The 19,997-nt window shown below is 38.8% G+C and overlaps 1 protein-coding gene across 2 annotated transcripts in view; it reads right to left on the bottom strand.

Annotated features, from left to right (window-relative positions):
* The window catches only part of atp1a2a (ATPase Na+/K+ transporting subunit alpha 2a), a 57,508-nt gene that overhangs the window by 8,945 nt on the left and 28,566 nt on the right, over window positions 1-19,997 (bottom strand). Inside the window, exons 13-23 of one of the 2 annotated variants that reach the window (XM_086273257.1) lie at window positions 19,557-19,666; window positions 18,338-18,513; window positions 15,164-15,300; window positions 13,151-13,301; window positions 12,251-12,419; window positions 11,284-11,438; window positions 7,556-7,679; window positions 4,042-4,187; window positions 3,812-3,942; window positions 3,442-3,543; window positions 3,137-3,228 (exon numbers count right to left, since the gene is read on the bottom strand). In XM_086273257.1, coding sequence (XP_086129383.1) covers window positions 3,137-3,228; window positions 3,442-3,543; window positions 3,812-3,942; window positions 4,042-4,187; window positions 7,556-7,679; window positions 11,284-11,438; window positions 12,251-12,419; window positions 13,151-13,301; window positions 15,164-15,300; window positions 18,338-18,513; window positions 19,557-19,666 — 1,493 coding nt within the window. Of the gene's footprint in view, window positions 1-3,136; window positions 3,229-3,441; window positions 3,544-3,811; window positions 3,943-4,041; window positions 4,188-7,555; window positions 7,680-11,283; window positions 11,439-12,250; window positions 12,420-13,150; window positions 13,302-15,163; window positions 15,301-18,337; window positions 18,514-19,556; window positions 19,667-19,997 lie in introns of those variants that run through there. The other variant, XM_086273258.1, reaches the window with a different exon arrangement.

The raw sequence follows: 19,997 nt of genomic DNA, 5'->3' as shown, positions 1-19,997 counted from the left end.
AGTTCTGACTCAGTGAAGAGGGCAGTGAGGCTCTTATATGGATCAGATATGTGACTTGACCACAAATCTGATGTTGTAGCAAAGTGTGACTCAGATGTTCTCCTGTCTCTTTACACTCCACGCGCAGCTGGAAAAGTGCCGTCTAAGGGAAATGGTCAGGGACTCGGTAACGAGGGTCAGTTACTTGAATCATTCACTTAAATCTGACATTTTTGGCTCTGTTTACATTACATCACATATTTTACAACAAAGTAAACTGTTGCATCAGTGTCTCTTTGTTTTTCGTCACTGGGCATGGTACAAGAGAAAGTGTCTGGTACTGTAAAGTCTTGCATTGTGCAGGTAAACATTCAGCTGTGGGTTTTGCAAACATTCTTCTGTGCATCTGTGCAACTTTAAATAGCCAGAAATCTTTCCACACTACTGAACATTTCAACGGTGTTCTCATCTTTTGAGCCTCGGGCTGTGTTCGATGCGCTGTCATGTTTAGCAATGCTTCGTTAAAATTTTATGTTGTCATTTTGTCTTTTCATCTTACTCACACTCCTAATGTACTGATGTGTATGGCTACAGTAGCCCAAACATTAGCACATGTGCAGCTGTCAGTGGCTCCTCTTACGCTGTGTGTGTCTTAACCTGATGTTGCTTTAACTCTATTCCAACCAGGGGACTGATAAGACGTATAACTCTTCTTGTTGTCACTGGCCTGTCAATCGGTTGTCTATCAAAACATGGCTAGAATGATTAGCGTTGCCTTTACATTGACCATGTCCAATGCTTCTTTTGACGAAAAGGTAATTTGGAATAACTGTCTTTATCCTTTTATCATCCAGCTCGAGTTCAAATATCATTCAGGCTTGTCTCTGTCTCCTTGAAGCTCTGCAATGCAAGCCATTGTTCAGTATTTTGATAGTGGACAAACATGGATATTAGACAGTGTGAGAGAGGTCTTTAGATGATCAGTTTCCTCTGGTTCATTTGTTACCTGCCAGACCGTTGAACATCAGTCATGAACAGTATGCATGACTGTGGATTGGTGAAGTGCAGACTCTTTAAATATGGTGATGAGCATTGACAAAGATTCTGTTAGAGGTTCACATACTTACAGATGTGTAATACTGCATAGTTTCTCTCAATAAATAAATAGCCGAGTCTAATATTCTTGTCCTGTTTGTTTAACCGTGTGCTCTCTTCTTGAGTGACATTATATATTTTTGCAGATGTATAAAAAAGGGGTCACAGATGTTTTCATACAGCAGCATTTAGCACAGAGGAATGGTTTTCATTTTTGGGAATAATTAGACATTTATTTATAAAATGTATTACCCATCAAAAGTTTGGGCCATTTAGAAATTAGTTTGTGATCGATTGGTTGTTAATTATCATTGAATTCTGTTTTCCATTATTATAATAATATAATACCCATTTGTTCATGCCAGGACAGCAGAAACTGTTGCACCGGTTAAACAAACTACAAAAAAATCCTAAATGAAAATACACTAATATTCCTTTTCTAAGCAATTAAAACCATGTGCAAATTCTGGAGTTTCCATATAACAGTGCCTACTACATCCTTAACAAACCACAACATTCTGGCTCGTGCTCAGCTGTGAACCACAGTCGCTCAGTTCTCTTTCTGTTATGTTAGCTTTGTTTGTACAGGCATTATTTAAACATATTTAATTATTTAGCAGTTTATTTAATGTAATAGCACTCGTTTATTTCAATAAGAACACTGATGAGTTTCAGAAGAAAACACTTTTTGTGGCTTTTTTCTCCAAACAATAATCAAACCAACAAAGGCTGATGCTCCAAACACTCAAGTAGTCAGTTTGTTTCCTCTTTTTAATCAGCAGAGCAATTCTTTTTCAAGTGTGCTAAGGTAATTAGAAAAGGCTTTTTTCTATGATGAATGATCATTTAACTTTTTAACCTGAGAAACCTCAGACATCACAATGGAGCACAGAAGTAATCGGTGATGAAAATGGGTTTTTCAATGGGCTGTTTCATTTCTAAAATGGATATTTCAAAACAGAGACATTAAGTGAACTCAAAATTCTAAGCAGTAATGCATGATCTTAATCCTTCCTGGATCAGCTTTGACTGAAAACTTGGCCCGAGTATCAGATCACGTTGGATTTCAATGACAGAGCAAACTGCCAGAAAGCGCTGCATTTACTTGCTATTTTGTGAGAAATCAAAACTGGAAGACAATAATCAATGAAGTGTTGCAGAGTCTGCATTTTTGAAAGCTGGAGAATTGTTCAGCATTGACTGGTTTGCATTCTGCTGGATGGCTGACAGATTTCAGCCGCTTTACTAAATACTGGGCATGAAGGACTATTTGTGGAAAAAGCAAAGCTTCTGAATGATGTTTAACAATACGTGTAAAAAAATAACAATAATATTAAAATCTGTCAGGAAAACTTGGTGAATTACTAAATTTACATGAAGTCACATGAATTGTGAGAGTTCAAAAAGACAGCTGCCTCCAGTGGTGAAAGATATTGCTCTCAAACCCATGAATCACAGGAGAAACCGGATGAACCAGAAGAACTGCAGTGATGGACTGTGAAGCCTGCATTTGCAAGTGTAAGAAGTTGTCAGAAATAAACTATGCTTTTAATATTACACCAAAAACACTAAAGCTTACTTGCTTTGCTGTACATGCGCTACACTCGACACTGTTGGCTACCTGTACTTTTATTTTTAATCTCAGTCCACACCACTTCAAGGTGCTTTTATATATATATATATATATATATATAAATACCTTGTGCTTGTTTGGAATGACATTGAACTCAATCTTCTTCTACAAGTCACCATCTGTCAAATGCTTGCTGGGATGCTTTAGGTGAGCTCAACAGAGCAGAGCTGTGGCAACACTGTCAATCAATGTGTCCTTAAAGGACTGGACAGTCTTCTCTTTTATGGTGTTTATTTTTACAAGGACAGAAGGCTGAGCGAGTTACACAAGGTAGAAGGAAAGCTTTTAAAAGTTTGGCACATGTGGTGGTTGAGATAGGGGTTTCAACTGCTATACTGCACCATCACTTGATTATTATTCTAGCTTATTAAGAAGATAAATAAGCTTAAAAAATCTTTTAATCATGGTTCTCTCTTAATAACTGCTTACCTCCTGGTTGCCTCCGCAGAATAAATTTACGGACCTCATCGTAAATGAAGATGAGAAGACTGTATGGTATGCCACAGAACCACCAAAGGATCCTGAGGGGGGAAAAGGAAGATGTGGTGACTCACAGGCGGAGTGCAAATTGTTAAATTCATTGCAGCTATTTTTGAATATTAAGGATAACAACATGGTGTTTAAGAAGATCACAGACTACATTTAAAGTCCAGAGTGACAGGCTAATGGCAGCCTATTAGGTCTTTAAGAGGTTATTTTTCAGTTCAGTGGAGATATGCATATGCAGAGCATACTTCAGGGGGTACATGCGCAAGGCAACGTCCATTCCAGGGCAGTAGGAGAGGAAGGCAGCCAGAGCTGTTTCAACAAACAGGCCAAAGATCAAAATCCTGTTCCTGTTAGGCAGAAAAAAGGTGCACATCAGAGAAAAGAAAAGGTTTATACAGGTTTTTAAAGTACAGAACATTAAAATAGCAGTGACGATATGGTCCCAGTATTAGAAGCCTCAAAAAAAAGAGCCAAAATCATTTTTCATTTTGAAGAATAAGAGTACCTTTCTGACTACCCGCATTTATGCATCGATTCTACATGCTTCAGTTCCTCCTTCCATCAGCACTCTTTTCCTTTCTTCCACCTCCCTTACTTCACACCCCACTCACTTACGTCATCCCCTGCTGAAAGAGGGAGTTCCTCCTTGTCTTACAGATGATGAGATCAGCCCACTGGACGACCACAATGCTGGTGAAGAAGGCTGTGTGGCAGGTAAATTCCACAATCTTTCTCTGTTCATAGGTCTGCCAGGATGAAACACATTGTATTACTCATGCGCGAGAGTGGAAACATTCATTTATTCATTCAGGTCATGTTGGCGAGTGTCAGTCTCCATTCCTTACCCACTGTTGCCCAAAGCTGTCCTCCAGGTCATTGACTTCACGGTCATCCCAGTCGATGCGGATGCCTACTAGGTTTCTTGGGAGGAAGCCGTTTTCAGCCAATATTACAAAGTAGGTGAAAAAACCAGCCAAAGCTTGGATCATACCTGGATTACAAATATGAAAGCCCATTCATAAGACAGCAATGCAAAAACTCATTTAGATGATCTAAAAAATAATGTAACATTTTATAGCTGTTACATTTCAAAGGTTCATAAGGTCCAACAATGGTTTTGTAACTTTGTAACTTTTCTAATAAGTGGTATTATACTGTAGAGAAAAATAATATTTTAAGTTATTTCAGAGAGGAAAGCGATATTGATTTATCACTGTCCCATTTAAAACACAGTAAATATTCTGTTAGTGTTAATTAGTTAATGCAAAAATCATTTTCCAAATAGATTTGTGGTGAGAAGTTTATACATGGCTTGGATTTTGTGGTAGCTTGTTTTTAATGATTTATTTAAATCTAGGGGCAGCACAGTGGCAGCATGGTGGTTAGCACTGTTGCACAGCAAGAAGGTCCTGAGTTCAATTCCACCAGCAGTCTGGTTTGCATGTTCTCCCCGGCTTCCTCCCACAGTCCAAAGACATGCAGTTAGTGGGGATAAGTTAACTGGAAACTCTAAATTGCCCATAGGTGTGAATGTGAATGGTGGTCTGTGTTGCTTGTGTTAGCCCTGTGACAGACTGGCAAACTGTCCAGTGTGTACCCTGCCTCTTGCCCTAAGACAGCTGGGATAGGCTCCAGCCCCCTGATAAAGGATAATTGGCAGAGAATGGATGGATATATTTATATATATAAACACACATACAGGATCAGGGTGGACATACCCCCACTAATACCTGATTAAATGTCTCTTGGGAAGTTGCACCACAACTAGATGCATTTTGGCATGATTCTGGCTGAATATTAAACCAATCTAAGGGAGAGAAGATTCATTTAAATTGGTTGGTGAACCTGTTTACTTGTGTGGATTAGAGAAAAATCCGAAATAACTTCAAACATGTGCACTAATTTCTGCTTTTTAAAGTCATTAAAGATGTAAAATAATTCCACCCTGGAAAAAGAACAACTAAAAAAATAATTAGAAGCCCACATTTAACCTCATAGGACCTGGTGTCTACATATGTGGACATCACATTTTGAGCTGTCTAGACCACAATACTAAATTTTGCTCTACTAGGGCCTGATATCCTCTTCTCAGAAACTACATCAGGTAAAAAGACAATTCTTTGTTTTTACATTCATCAGTTCCCACTCAGTCCAAATAGCAAATAGAAATTAAAAATGCATGCCATGAAAGAGTTCAGGTCTTAGGAGGTTAAAGCAACGTCCATGCCAGTGATGAGTGTATTTGAACTTGTGACCACAACAGTATGTGTTGGTTTCATCAGGCTGCTTATTTTGTGTGTTTACTTTATCTTCTGTACCTGTCTTGCAGCAGTTACAGTTAATCTATAACTTTTTTTAATTAATTAAATGTTAATATACTTCCTATTATTTCTTATTATTAATACTGAAACACCTACTCATTTCCAGCAAATGTTGTAGGAAAGTGCAATCCTGTAAAGCAAACTGATGTGGCATTTCAAGATGACAAATGCAAAGTCTACCTACACCATCAGCAAATACATTTTGAACATGCATGGCAACTGTGTAACTTGTGTGCCATAACAATTTTCCACATGTATTTTTGAATTAACAGGCAGGCCAAGGGATTAAACTTAAACCTGGACAATATATACTGACTTATATCCCTACAAAGTGCATATTTTGAGTCTATAGTAGCTCAATCCATTAGTGTTTGTCAGGGAAAATAGATTAATGTATTTTCATCCCTCTTTCCTCTGTGACATTATTTTTTTAAAGGTAAATAGCTCCAGACAGCTGAGTACTGCCATAATAGGTGTTAGTGACTTTTAATTTGATGTTGCCAAATTCGTTTTGTCAGAGTAGGCGTAACATTTTCAGCAGGATGGACATCTTACTGCAGAGCATAAAAACTCCACTTACACCAAACCTTCAAAATTGTCACAGGCTGGGTCTCTGACCCAGCGCTCTGAGTTCATGTTTGTATTTGTCTCATTTTGTTATGTGATTTAGTTTGTGTTATTTCCTATCTGCCTTTAGTTTAGGCAGTTATTGTTCCTGGGTTTTCTATGTTTTGGGGTTTTGTATTTATTCATCACATATTAGGTCTGTTAAGTTGTGTTGTCATGTTTTAGTTTTAGTATTTCCTGTTTTATTCTGACAATGTCATGTGTTCTTTGTTTATTGTATTTAGCTTTCCTCTCCTGGTCCTGTCATTAGGTTTATGTCTGTCAGCTGTTTCCCCCATGTGTCTCCACCTCCCCTGATCACCTCATGTATGTATTTAAGCCCTTTGTTTTCTGCATGCCATTGTCAGGTCGTCTGCTCATCCATGTCTCATCCCCAGGTACCCATGTCAGTTCACTATGGTTAAGCTTTTTCATGTTTTGTTATTAGTTCACCCAGTTTAGGTTGTTTAGTTTTCACCGATGCCCGATTATTTTTACCCTCATTGCTAGCCTCAATAAACGGCTTGTTTTGTTTATCCACACTACGTTTTGGTCTGCGTTTGAGTCCTCCTCTGCAACACATACGGTCTGCCCCAGCCAGACCGTGACAAAAATGACTGATTATGGATTAAGACAATGGTTATTAATTACCGTGTTCATGAATCTGTTACATTAAAACTCTTTGCCAGGTCAGTGTTTATGTTTAAGGTTTTTATGACATCATGTCAGTGACAAGAAGCTGGTTGCACCCGTTTTAACTTTTTTCCTCACTGGCAGTGGTTTGTGCTGCTGTTGCATTCACTAAGTGTCACTCAGGATCACATCATCAGTAGGTTTTTCAGGACTTGTGGCTGTGATGTCACAGCAGTGGTTTGTAAATGTGATTTGTTGAGCCCTGCAAACATTTTTCCCCAGCAGTGTTTATCTTGCACACATTATGGGAGTTCATGAGTTACCGGCTGTTTAGAGCATGTTCAATTTTAAGATTGCATGTCATCCAGTGAGGCCCTGTCATAGTTTGACCTATTTAACAGCCTATAAAATGAGGCCAGTCTTTGATTTTTCGCTATTCCCAAACCATATAAAACCAAAGATGAAAAAGCATGCATTGAAGTGAGGCTCCAACAACTGGAACACGACCAAGATCAAGCAGAAAAAAAGTTGCACTCTCTGCTCTCAATTTGCTCGAAATGTCACAACAATTAGAGTGAAATTGTGGGACTATCTGCTCACCTCTGGATCTATTTTCCTTTACTGTATGTGCCTACACGTTTACAAAGCCAGTTAGAAATGCCAAAAATTCTGATAAATGTCAGTATTTAATGTTTATATGCCTTTGATGTTTATTATCGCTGAAACTTCACAAGAAGAGGCCTGTCACAGTGATTCAGGTTTACGAGCTGCAGTGCTGAAAGATGACAAGAGGCCAAACCTATTTGTCCGTATGCCATGCTGATGAGGCGTTCGTTGACCAGCTTGTCTGTTTTGGGGTTTCTTGGTTGTCTTTTCATAATGTCGCTCTCTGCTGTCTCATAGGCCAGGGAGATAGCTGGAACCTGGAGGGTAACGGAGGAACAGAACAGAACGACCTCGGCTTAAGCTCCCTGTACGATGAATGTGCAGGAATTTGTCTTTGTGGCATCTGTACAAAGGCATGATGACAATGCCAGACACAGGGAAGACTAGACTGTTAATATAATCACTCAATCACTGAGTAGAGGGAGAAAAGGGAGAGAAATGACAGGGAGGGAGGGAAAAAAAGAAGTAACGACAGTGACAGAGAGGGAGGAGGGGAGAAGAGACAAGAGGAGAGAGACGGATAGTGAATTTCAAGACATTCATAAAACAGGAGGCTAGAAAGGTCCCTGTAATAAAGATCGTATATTGGCTGGTTTTACCAGGTAAGCAACAGAGCAATATGTGTGACTTAGGGCAGGAATCTTTGGGTCTTAGGAGAGCTTTGAGGTGTGGACTTGGCATTGTGTGAAACTGAGCGCATGCTCTGTGGTGTACAAATCCACTTTGTTTTGGTGTTACACTCCCTTGACCCACTGCAGCAGTGAAGAAAGAAGAGGATAGAGCTGGAGAGAGGGATGTGTAGACAGAGGTTGTGTTGTTTTTTTGGGTTTTTTTTTTTTTGCACCTTTGAAAGTACATGTGTAAAAACTAAGTCTCAGTGTTGAAGCATTCTTAAGTGTGCTACATCTTGCTTTGATAAGCATCCATTTCTGGATGGTAGTTCTTGCTAAAAATAATCCTAGCAGACTCCAAGTGCTGATTGTCACTCCTAAATCTCAGCAGAGCCCTCCAGCCTGTAGCTTGGAGTGGAACGTCGCTGTTAACAAGCTGTTAAAAAGCTTTACCACCATTGGAAATCTGCACTTTTGTACTGTACAATAAACACTTCTCGAGTACTTTTTTTTGGCTAGTCCTACTCTTCAAAGCTCACATCCAGCTGTTCATTCCACCAGCAGTTACTGGATACATGAAGACATGTTACTTTGAAAGGGAAGGGGTTTTTTTATATGCAAAACAGGTGAACAAATTTGTGTTTTTTAAAAAAAAAAAAAAAAAAAAAAAACTTCAGTCATGTCATCTTTAAAGAGAAATTCAACCAATAAAGAATGCAGTATGTCTGTGATCTGAGACAGCTGAGTAAATATTTGTCAACAGGAACAAATCTGTTCTGCTGCTAGGAAACCAAAGAAGTTCAATTTTGATGTCACCCAAGTAAAATAAGTCTGAACTGCTTTATTAACAATGTTAGCAAGCTGTTCCTCTTTATTTTTAACCTGTGGGGGAAAAATGTTTCTTGGCAGTGGGAGACTGTTTCTAATGTATGTACCTGATTATGTGAAAAACATTGTATAACAGCCAGTTTCGGGGGCACTCTAATGGCTCCTGGGTGAGAGCAGGAAAAATTAAAGTTAAAATAATGGACACAACTGAACAAGTCTTTCTGAATATATTCATTGTGTGATTCTTTTTTGTTGTAATGATGGATTACGCCCCTCAGGCAAGCAGTGTGCCAGCAACCCTCTATTTTTTTTCTTTTTGGTGCTAGAAATACAAAGGAGAGACTGGCATCTGGAAATACTAGAGCTGTGAAATGTAAATCTGTATGCAAGTGTCACTCGGTCTTTGTTCTACATGAACAAATGGACGTCGACGGTGAGGCAAAAGCGAATTTCTTCCCCCCAAATGAAAGAGCAAATGAAACCAAACATTTTTCTTTTTACCTTCAGGCATTCATATTTGACACCAGTATTAGTGCCATTTTCGTTAATGTCACCTTTAGCTTGCCGGTAGCTATGCAGCATGCTAATAATTAGCACCTTCTCTTGAAGACAAATCATTGAAATTAGCCCGCATTTAGAAGGTGAAAGCTCACAACTCAATAAATAAAGATTTATCTAAAATATTATGCAGTGTTATGAGTTCTAAAGGTTCTATGCAGAAATGGTAAAAGTTGAATAAACAGCAGTATTTCAAACACAAACATAGGTATATAACATGTAGGACTTGACAATTTAAGTTTGTTTCGCAATTGTTGTACAAATATTTAAAAAAAAAAAAAACAAGTCTTGCAATAAAGCTGCCATTCTACTTGGGGATCAAGAACAAGTATTGGGGTAAAAGCCCTGAAACCGAAACTGAAATTGTTTTGGAGCTCTCATGAGTCACATATTGGTCTGAGCACTGAATCCTACTACAATACTACTAGAGAATTTGATTGCATTGATTGATTGATCATCAACAATGTAAAAAAGACAAACAAATGACGATTATGTTACAGCTATGGCAGGTGAATTGTGGGATTGCTTCATTTATGTCGCTGAATGCAGGGACACTAATGATATATAGCCAAAGCTTTCTGGTGAAATACACAGTTTAACCATTTTTCATTGTGAGCACATTTTGTATTGGTGTAAACAGCATGTGTACATGTGGGATGAATAATGTGTGTGATAAATTGCTTTGTTTAGGTGTAATATGTCAAGATATGCTAATTAGATTTGCGCTTATGCTAGTTAGCATAGACAGTGTCGAAGATGGACACAGCTTCCAGGGCTGAAAATTGAAGCCAAAGCAGAAGTGTTTTTTTCCTGTTGTTGTTTTTTTTAAGTGGTCAACAATGTGCGACTGGTTGCAAAAAGACTTTCTCTTATAGAAGTCTTTGGGAAAGTAGCCATGACCTCAGAAAATCAGCCATGATGAGTTTATGGGCTAAGTCACTAGTTTCAGGTCAAATCAAATAATACATTATATTCATTTTAACCGTGGTTATCAATACTGTTGGAACAGGATTATATAAGACATATTCACTGGCTAGTGACTTGTGATTGACAATGTGTTAGCAAATGAGCATGTGACTGAGCTTGTCAGTCATAAACCACTGCATGTATAGATCCACAACTCATTTGCAAAGCAGCAATAATACTGTTACATCTGTTGAAAACACAGCCATATAGTTATTTCTGTTATAGTTCTTGTGAGTCTGCCTAAAGTCCTCATAAAGGGAGCATGTGCAGCTGGTGCATTGTAAGATGAAATGGCAACAGCAAAAATGTTCAACTCAAGGCTGATGATTCAATCAATAACTGATCATGCCTGAAAAAGGGCAAAAGAATCAGTGAAACTGTTGCCTATAAGAAATAAATTTTATGACTGGCTTTAGGCACTAGATTTTCATCTATGACTCACACTTCACACTCACATTATCTTTGGGCTGATGCAATAAGATTATGAATTTGTCATGAAGTCACTCACTTGCAGCTGCTTAGCATAGTTAACTGGAGAGGAAGGAGAAATATTTGATTGAGTCCAAATGAGTGATGTTAATCCTAAAGCAGTTAAGTTGAGAAAAGACAAATATAGTGATGAGATAAAACCATGAAGCCAGAAAGAGTTACTTTTATAAAGTATTAGTGCTGTCAAGAGTCCAGACACACTTCAGATAAACACTGCACACTATTTAAGAAGTATTACACAATCAAAATTGAAAATTACATCTCTGAAGTCTTTAAAATAACATTTTTAAGACTGTGCAGTGATGCTTGGAAAATTTTGTTTGGCTTCTGGCTAAAAAAAAGTTGGTCAAGGAAACTATTTGAGGTATTATTGCAAAGAGATATTTCAGTTTGTTTCCTCAGTGCTCACCATATCTGTGCCCAGGTCAATGCAGAGGATGGTGACCGTTCCCAGAGGAAGAGGAACACTCGCAATGATGAAGAGGAGGAAAGGCGAGATCTCTGGAATGTTGCTGGTTAATGTGTACGCAATGGACTTCTTCAAGTTGTCAAAGATGAGACGACCTGCAGCGATTAAAAAAGCAAGAAAGAAAAAAGTGTCGATGGTTGATTTAAGGTGGGTCAAGGCCGAGTGAATTTTCTTACTTAAATGAAGGTCACTCCGACCCCTTCATCAGCATATCCACAATACAAATGGATTTTTTTAAATCTAAGACCATATTAAACACCCATAGCTAAATTAAATATCAGTCTCTCAAAGCAAATCTAAGGTTAAATCTCAAGTCAAATGTTTGAGAGCAAAGGCATGTCAAATTACGAGTATTCCTGAGAAAATTGTAGGTCAAAATCCGTCCTTCGGGTCGCTGAATGTTCTTTATTAATACATCACATTTTAACATTTCCATTTCCATTAAACTCATTTTTTTTCTAATCTTAACTCAAACTTCTCAGAGTCCTTTCACCGCGGCACCCACATAGTGCTGAGTAAAGTCTTTTTAAATTATTCTAGTTAATTTTATCTGTTTAAAAATTGTATTGTGTTCAAGTCAACGTTAAAAAAAAAATGCTAAATTACTTGAGAGTTAATTTTTTGACTGAGGTCTGACTCTAGTCACAGCATAAACTCTGTGAAATCAACCAGACTTCTTCACATATAAACTGCTATTCATTCAAAATAGAAAATCTCTGGTCTCTAGTGTTAAATGACAAAAGAGCTTTCTGTGAGCTTTCTTTTTTTTCCCTTCAAATTCTTGATCCCTATATTTCACTGACTCACTTTTTTCCTCCAATGTTTTCTTTCCCCTCTTTGTTTCCTCCTCTATAATTTTCTCCTTTTATGCCTCCATTCTGACACCCTGCCTTTCCCCCACACTCACCCTCCTCCACTCCGGTGACGATGGAGGCGAAGTTGTCGTCCAGCAGGATCATATCAGCCGCCTGCTTGGACACATCAGAACCGGCGATCCCCATGGCAACGCCGATGTCGGCTTTCTTCAGTGCCGGAGAGTCGTTTACGCCATCGCCTGTCACAGCCACGATCGCCCCCTGTACCCACAAGGACCGGCGAACAAAAAGTGTCAAGAGGAAAAAGATAAGTACCGTGATTTAAAGCCTTTCTCCCCCCTCCGCCCCTTCTGTCTTAATGTCTTTTCAAAGCAGCTCTGGGGAGATTAAATGAAAAATGTAATTGAGTTGCAGTCATTCAGTCACGAGGAGTGAGAGTGAGTGAGCCAGGGTGAATTGTAGCATGACCTCAATATATGGGGATGTGAATAAGTGCACGCACACATAATTTTAAAGTTTTGTACATAAAAGCTCAGCATTTAATTTAAGGCACATATATAGGGTTTAATATGAGTTTAACATAAAGTTAATCACATGCTCAAACACACAAACAGGCCTCCATTGTAGGAGCACACACTTAAATGAGCATGAGGACAAAAGCCAGCATTCATTCATTCAACCACCTGCACTAAAAACAGCTCAAGTACACAAACACACATACAGACAATTGCATTCAGTATTAAATGGCAGGAAGACACACACACACACGCACACGCACACACCTGTACAGAACCATACCTCCACACTTAAACATAAACAGGCACATTCAAGCATTCATTCAGTCTTTATCACAAACACCCAAATGCCTGCATTCATCTATATAAAACGTCACACACTGCAATTCAGCTTTAAGCTCTCAAAAAGACTCAATCACACATTTGCACACACACTCTGTCTCTCACTCACACAGACACACATGTGTGACCCTTGACCTGTCTCTGGCAGCCTTCAACAATGATGAGCTTTTGCTGTGGAGAGGTTCGGGCGAACACTATCTCAGTGTGGTTCCTCAGCAGGTCGTCCAGGTACTCAGAGCTCATCTCCTTTAGGTCAGAGCCATGCACCACACATGCCTTGGCATCCCTGGGAAACACACAAGCAGGTACAATTATGCAGAGGGTGGTAATGACATTTCCCTCAAGTCTGTCATTGTCAGGCAACCACACAAATGCAGCAGCGGGAAACATACATTTCCATGCTCTGTGTCTTAAAGGAACAGTTTGACATTTGGGAGATATGTCTGAAAGTAAGACAATTAGCCAAGCAGCCAATCCAAAGCTTGCTCATTAATGCATTTTATTTCCTTTGTCTAATCTACACAAAAATAAAAGTCTAATGATGAATATGTGCTGTTTTGTATTATACGGAAAATAAATTATTGGGAAAGTAATTCAACCTCCTGGAGTCTCCAAGTACATGCTTACTTATTACTGTCATCAGGATTTTCTGCACTATATTATTATTTCAAAACCCATCTACTACACTGCTGATTATCATATGGTGGGAAATGGCTGCAGTTCAAGGTTTCCATTTCTGTCCAGAGCACATTGTTTATGAATGCAGATGAATGAAATAATAATAATAGTAATAATAACAACAACAACAATAATAATAACAATAATAATAACAACAACAACAACAATAATAATAATAATGTTGCAAAAAGTTATATTGCTGTGAGAAGGTAGCCCTTGCTTATCTGTTGAAATCCTCCTATTCACGCTGTTATTTATTTTAAAAAAAATTTGCTGAGAACTATTTTTTATAGGTTAGGTTTCCCTTAATTTATCCCTTTTATTTTCAGCCATAGTTTGGAACTATTTGCATGTATGTGTGTATGCTGGAAAACCGTGTGGTTGATTATGTGTCTGTATGTTTTAACATGTACACTTATCTTCAGTGTGTGGCTTTTATTCAAACTGTGAAGCACTTTGTAACTGTGTTTTGAAAATTGCTATACAAATAAAGTTATTATTATTATTATTATTATTATTAGTGCTCTCCATGTTACACAGACTATTTGATTGCTTGTAACCAAAGTCTACTCAAACAACTGGACTGAAGACCTTGGAATAGAAACAAAACTGTGAAGACTATAAAGGGATCCAGAGTGTTTCTGTTATCAAGAATCTTGTCCCTCGTTATTTCTGTTTACTTTGTACATCCTTCAGACAATTCAGTTAGATTCATCCCAATTCAGCTTATATAGTGTCAAATCACAACAGCAATCGTCGAAGGGTACTTCATATTGTAAAGTAAAGACCTGACAATAATGGACGGAAAACTCCAACAGTCAGAGGAACCATTGTGAGTAAGCACTTGAGAACAGCGGGAAGGAAAATCTCCCTTTTAACAGGAAGAAACCTCTGGCAGAATCAGAACCATCGGCTGTGACTGGTTGGGGGTGAGGACAAATGTCACACTGTGGAAGAGAGCCAGAGATGAATAATAACTAAGGAGTAGAGTGGTGTACAAACACATAAAGGATGAAAAAAGGGGAGCGAAGAAGAAATGCTCAGCACATGATGGGAAGCCCCGAGCAGCTTGCATCTAATCCAGCCCTAAATATAAGCTTTATCTAAATCTTTAAGCATAATCTTACAAGTAGAGAGGCTGTCTGACTCTGCTCCATTAAAGAGGTTTTCTTTTAACCTTAGTGACCTTCAGAGGTCCTAGTAGGCAGATTTTATTACCTTGAGACATGTAACAAAGTTGTTTCTTCTGATTCTGATCTTTATAATACGCTTTTGAATGGAAAGATATGCGACTGGTATCCTTTTTTTTTTTTTTTTTTAAATTTAAATCAACTGCTTCCACTTTATATGCACAACACATCCAGAAGACACAACATAGTTCACAAACTGAAACACTCTCACAGTCGCACAGACACTATTAGAAGCTAAAGCACGCAGTCAGACTCTCCCTTTATACACGTGCACACACACCTGGGGTTAACTTGGCTCAGAGGGATGTTTAGTCTCTCAGCGATGTCCTCAACCGTTTCGTTTCCCTCAGAGATGATTCCTACACCCTTAGCAATGGCCTTGGCTGTGATTGGGTGGTCCCCGGTAACCATGATCACCTGACCGTGGACAGAAGGATCCCTTAAGTCACATGAAGCCTGACTGTATCTCATCTGTATGCCATGTATCAGAGCATTCCTAAGCTACAGTTTAGTATAGGCTCTACAGGCACATAACTCATCCAGATGTGCTGTGTAGTTAAACTGGGAGGAAGTGGGGTTATCAGGGGTTAAAGGTTCAAATCGTACAGTAAATTTATTAAATCTTAAATGTGATGCTTTCTTATAGGCAAAATAGTATGATTTTACAAATAATCCATCAAATCTTTGTCTTTGGGTAAAAGAAACTACAGAAGTTGGTGATGTGTACTGAAATTCATCCACTTTCGCCAATCCCCAGCTGCACCTGCAGAAGGTAACAATTCTTATGCTGGTTTTAGGCACCGTATTTTCGTCTATTGTTTAGTTCGAGTATCATCCAATCCTTTGTAATCTTCCAATAACAAGTAACTGACAGATGCAGACTTTGCTAAGAAGCCCACTTTTCATTTCATTACAGAAGTGACAAAAGAACATACTGCATAATGGAGATTATTTTCTGTTCTTTCAAAGTCACCCAGTGGACATATTGTGATTACACAGCATAATGAAAATTTAACATCCAGCTAAAAGTATTTAAAGAAACGGGTCTTGTTTTGTAGTTTTACCTCTGTAAGCCACCAAAGTGGATTTCAAATCAAATAATCAAGATGCGTTTAAAGTGCAGACTTTCAACTTTAACTCAAGGGGTTTGACCAAAAGTGTTACATTAACTGTTCAGGAAATACAGTCATTTTTATACAAAGTACCCCAATTTCAGAGGTACTTCACAATCCCATCTTGATTGTTTGATTTAAAATCCATTGTGGTGTGGTAAAGAGGCAAAACTACAAACTACAAAATCACCCAACTGTACAGCTACAAAAATTATATTTCCCTGGATCATTTTAAAGCTACTATATTTTCGAGTATTTATTTGTAGAAATTGTTTAGAAATGGGATCATTTCCTGTAGGTTTAAACTATTTTGATAAAGAGCAAAAGTGAAAATCTTACACTGCAATCCATAATGTAAACTATAACTAGATTTATATGTTTTAGAGGCACTAAAACAGAGATATAGCTTAATACATGTCCTAATGCATCAGTCAAAACAAAGTTTATATATTCAACTAAAACTGTCATGAAACGTGGAGTTTTAAAGAAAGGCCACCTCCACGGAACAAGACTCGGCTGTCCATCTGCATCTTAAGGTCAAAGGTCACTCTTTCGAGGATGCCAATGTTCACATTTTGGACAGAGAAGACAGATGGTTTGAAAGAGGAGTGAAAGAAGCCATCTATGTCCACTGTGAACGACCATCTTAGAACAGAGGCGGTGGCTTACGACACCAACTGTCTGCCATCTATAATCGAGTACTGAGATCCCTTCCAAGGCATCTTAACGCCCACTCACATCCTGGGCCATCTGACCTCAGGAAATCGCATGATAGGGTGGGGCCATGTTTCGCAATGAGCTCACCTGAAACCTTGGTTGATTGTGACCCACACCCGTTTTCACACCTTGGCTTGTGTGATTAGGTAGAGGATCACCAGGGTGTCCATTGTCCCTCTTTGGGGGAAACTCCCACAGATCTTAAATCTGGGACTCCCCACCAATTGACCCTTAGAACTGAAGAAGCTTCTCGGATGAGAGGTGAAACGTCTTCAAGCAACTTAAAGAAGCCCAGACGCTTTTCTTTCCAAGCTCCTTAGACTACGATGATTTGGATGACTGAGAACCTTCACAAACATTTGAGTTTTAAACTTTTTATCAGATATGTTTTTAACACAAACTTTCCAGCTGTTTTCTACAAAAATAAATACAGCAGCATTTTCAGTCACTTCTGCCTCTAGTTCACTTTTAAGCCAATTACAGGTTGTCTTTCAAAAAGAAGCGTGATAACTACTGTACCTGAAATTAAACATGCAAAATCCTTTCCCCATATTTGTAGTTGTTCCCCTGAGTTAGAATGCCTCATTCTCCTCATTATCCATTTTTATCTCTGCTGGAAGTTGTTTAACCTTCCTGCGGCCTGGCTTATTACTTTTCTGACGAAAAAAAAAAAAGAAATCTGCTCTGTGTAGTTGGAGTCGATTAACATATAATGACAATTTGCAGTAAATCACTGAATCTGCATTTAGCTAAATGGATTCTTTTTACAAATTGCTATCAGAATATATTCAGCTCATTCTTTATCGCCTTCCATGCTTTTTATTTTAACGCCAACAATTCAATTTGCCAATTATTTTGAATTCTTCATCCCAAAGCCATAATTTATTCGTAAAACTGTCTGTCACTTCTTACCCGAAGATAGCCACACCTGCAACAGTAGCTCTGATAAACTACCGAGCAAACTCTAAAACTGTTCGGGTACTTCAGCCAGCCTTCAAAGTGTTTATGCAAAACATGCCATAAGCATTTTCATCTATACTCATAGTCAAAGGAAGATGGGTTTTTCCATCTGCAGTGAAATATATTTAGCAGCCTGCTGTTCTGTGACCTCTACACAAGCTATGTTGAAAGCATAAAGTGGGGAGATCAGCAGTATGACTATAGCAGAGAACAGGCATCACTTGCAACACATATGACAATGAATAAGTCATGTACAGTACACATGAAAGCAGGACCTGGGATAAAGGTGGACTGCAAAGTCGCTTGCAGATGCAGAACATTTCCGACAGCTTACAGCAGCTTAAAATAGCATTCCCGTGTGGGTTTTGCCAGAAGGCTAGCTGAGCCTTCTGGCAAAAAGTCTGATGTCAATGCCAGCCCACACTGACATCAGCTGATCTGTTGGGATTGCAGCTGAGCTTGACTTTGTGCCGTGCCTGAACTAATTTGTCCATTGGTCATGATCTGTCATGGTCCTGAGAAGTGATCAGTTGTCATTTGGACTTCACTATGTGATTTGAAAAGATATTTGACATGCAAATCCCCTCTTTAAAAAGCTTGATGAATGAAGCCAGAGGGAAAGGAGTATCAGGAAGCACTATAAATTAATCTGCAGAAAGTGTTACCTTGATGCCAGCAGAGCGGCATTTACCCACTGCGTCAGGCACAGCGGCACGCGGAGGATCAATCATGGAGATGAGACCCAGGAAGCAGAGCTGCATAGTGGGGAAGTTCGTGTCGTCGCAGTCGAAGGTGAATCCTCGAGGGAACTGAGATGAGGATAGATTCAAGTGGCAGAAGCCTGGAAGAGGAGAGAGATCAGTGAGGTGATTGTTCATAACAGACTGAAATGAAATCTCAAAGTACACTACAGCTACTGAAAAAACAAGAGAGAAACATATTTTTAACCTTTAAAAAGACGCTTGTTTTTTACGACCCCCAGGAAACATATAACAATAAGCAATACTGATTTTTGATGGTGGACTTTACTGTTACTGTTGCTATTTACAGTTAAGCTCGTTAAGGAAATGTGAGTAAGATTTATATATGAAATACACCCTCAGAAAATACATCTGGTTGCAGTGATCCTGTACATTTCCATATGCTTATTCAGATTCAGAAGTCGCAGATTTGCAACACAAATTGAATCGGGCATTTTTATTAATTCATGATACACATCGCTTCCGTCATATCTCTCTCTCTCTCCAATCGCCCAAAGTGAGATACTTTGGATGAAACACCACACTCAGTCTAAAACGGGAGAAGCACCCAACCCATCATCATCATCACCTAAGGCATAACTGAGACACACTAATTTACACAATTTCAGGAGTTTCACTCTAAAATGGCACCATTCCATATTCCACTGTTGTGACGCCTACTCTAACAAAATGATGATAGCACATAATTATTACCTATGGCACTTTTTAAAAGATGCCAGGTAAGTTTTCTCCTTGGTTGTCAAAATGATGACATTTACAGAGTCAGAATGCCGAACACTTTAGAAACACCGAAAGCTGAACTTCCAGTACTGATTTTTTTTAACCCAAAATGTGCTGAATTTTACTGCTCAATTTTCACCTGATACTCCTTAAAACGCTGCAAACAAATGTTTCTAATATTTTGTGTAACATTGGTTATAAGTGTTTGCTCTGTGTCAGCTCCAATCCAAGGCAAGAGCCAAAAACTTGCAGTGCAAGCATTCTTTACCTTTATGGGGACATTAGGGCAAACTACCCTGTGTACCAAGGCGATTATAAAAAGTAAGTGCTGTGTCCAGCTGCTTCTCCTCTCCACCTATTCCCAAGCAGACTGCTTTTATTTGGTGCCACTAGATAAACGTACCAAGCACCCTTTCTCCCAGTCCACCCAGCTCCAGGTAGGCACTTTGGAAAGCCTCTCTCCACATTTCATCCATAGGCTCCTCCTGGCCTTGTACCATAATGGTGCTGCATCTGTAAAACAATGAATAATAAATTTAGAACTACGGTGCTTACAATAATCAGCGTGCTTGTATTACATAAGCAGGATGAGCTCCAGCTATATGGACAATGTGATATGTGGTGTCAAAAAAGATTTGCGCCTTTAAAGGGATAAGTTGTTTTTTTATCAGCCAACAACAGCTTTACTGTGGCTTTATTCTAAATTCAATATTCATGTCAGCACTGAGTTGGGTTTGTTTTTGCACCACTGTTACATACAAAGTATATGCACACTGGAGGAGCGCTTAATCTTATTATTAGGCAGAGATGTGGACAGCAGGAAGTTATTCACAATCCAAACTTT

Source organism: Aulonocara sp. 'chitande type north' Nkhata Bay, linkage group LG18 (assembly GCF_057382095.1).
Source record: "Aulonocara sp. 'chitande type north' Nkhata Bay isolate Kocher_YH1m ecotype deep benthic linkage group LG18, A_spYH_male_GT1.1, whole genome shotgun sequence".
Classification (NCBI taxonomy): Eukaryota; Metazoa; Chordata; class Actinopteri; order Cichliformes; family Cichlidae; genus Aulonocara; species Aulonocara sp. 'chitande type north' Nkhata Bay.
Note: the sequence above shows the minus strand (reverse complement) of the source record. Positions and strands in the feature narration are given on the sequence as shown.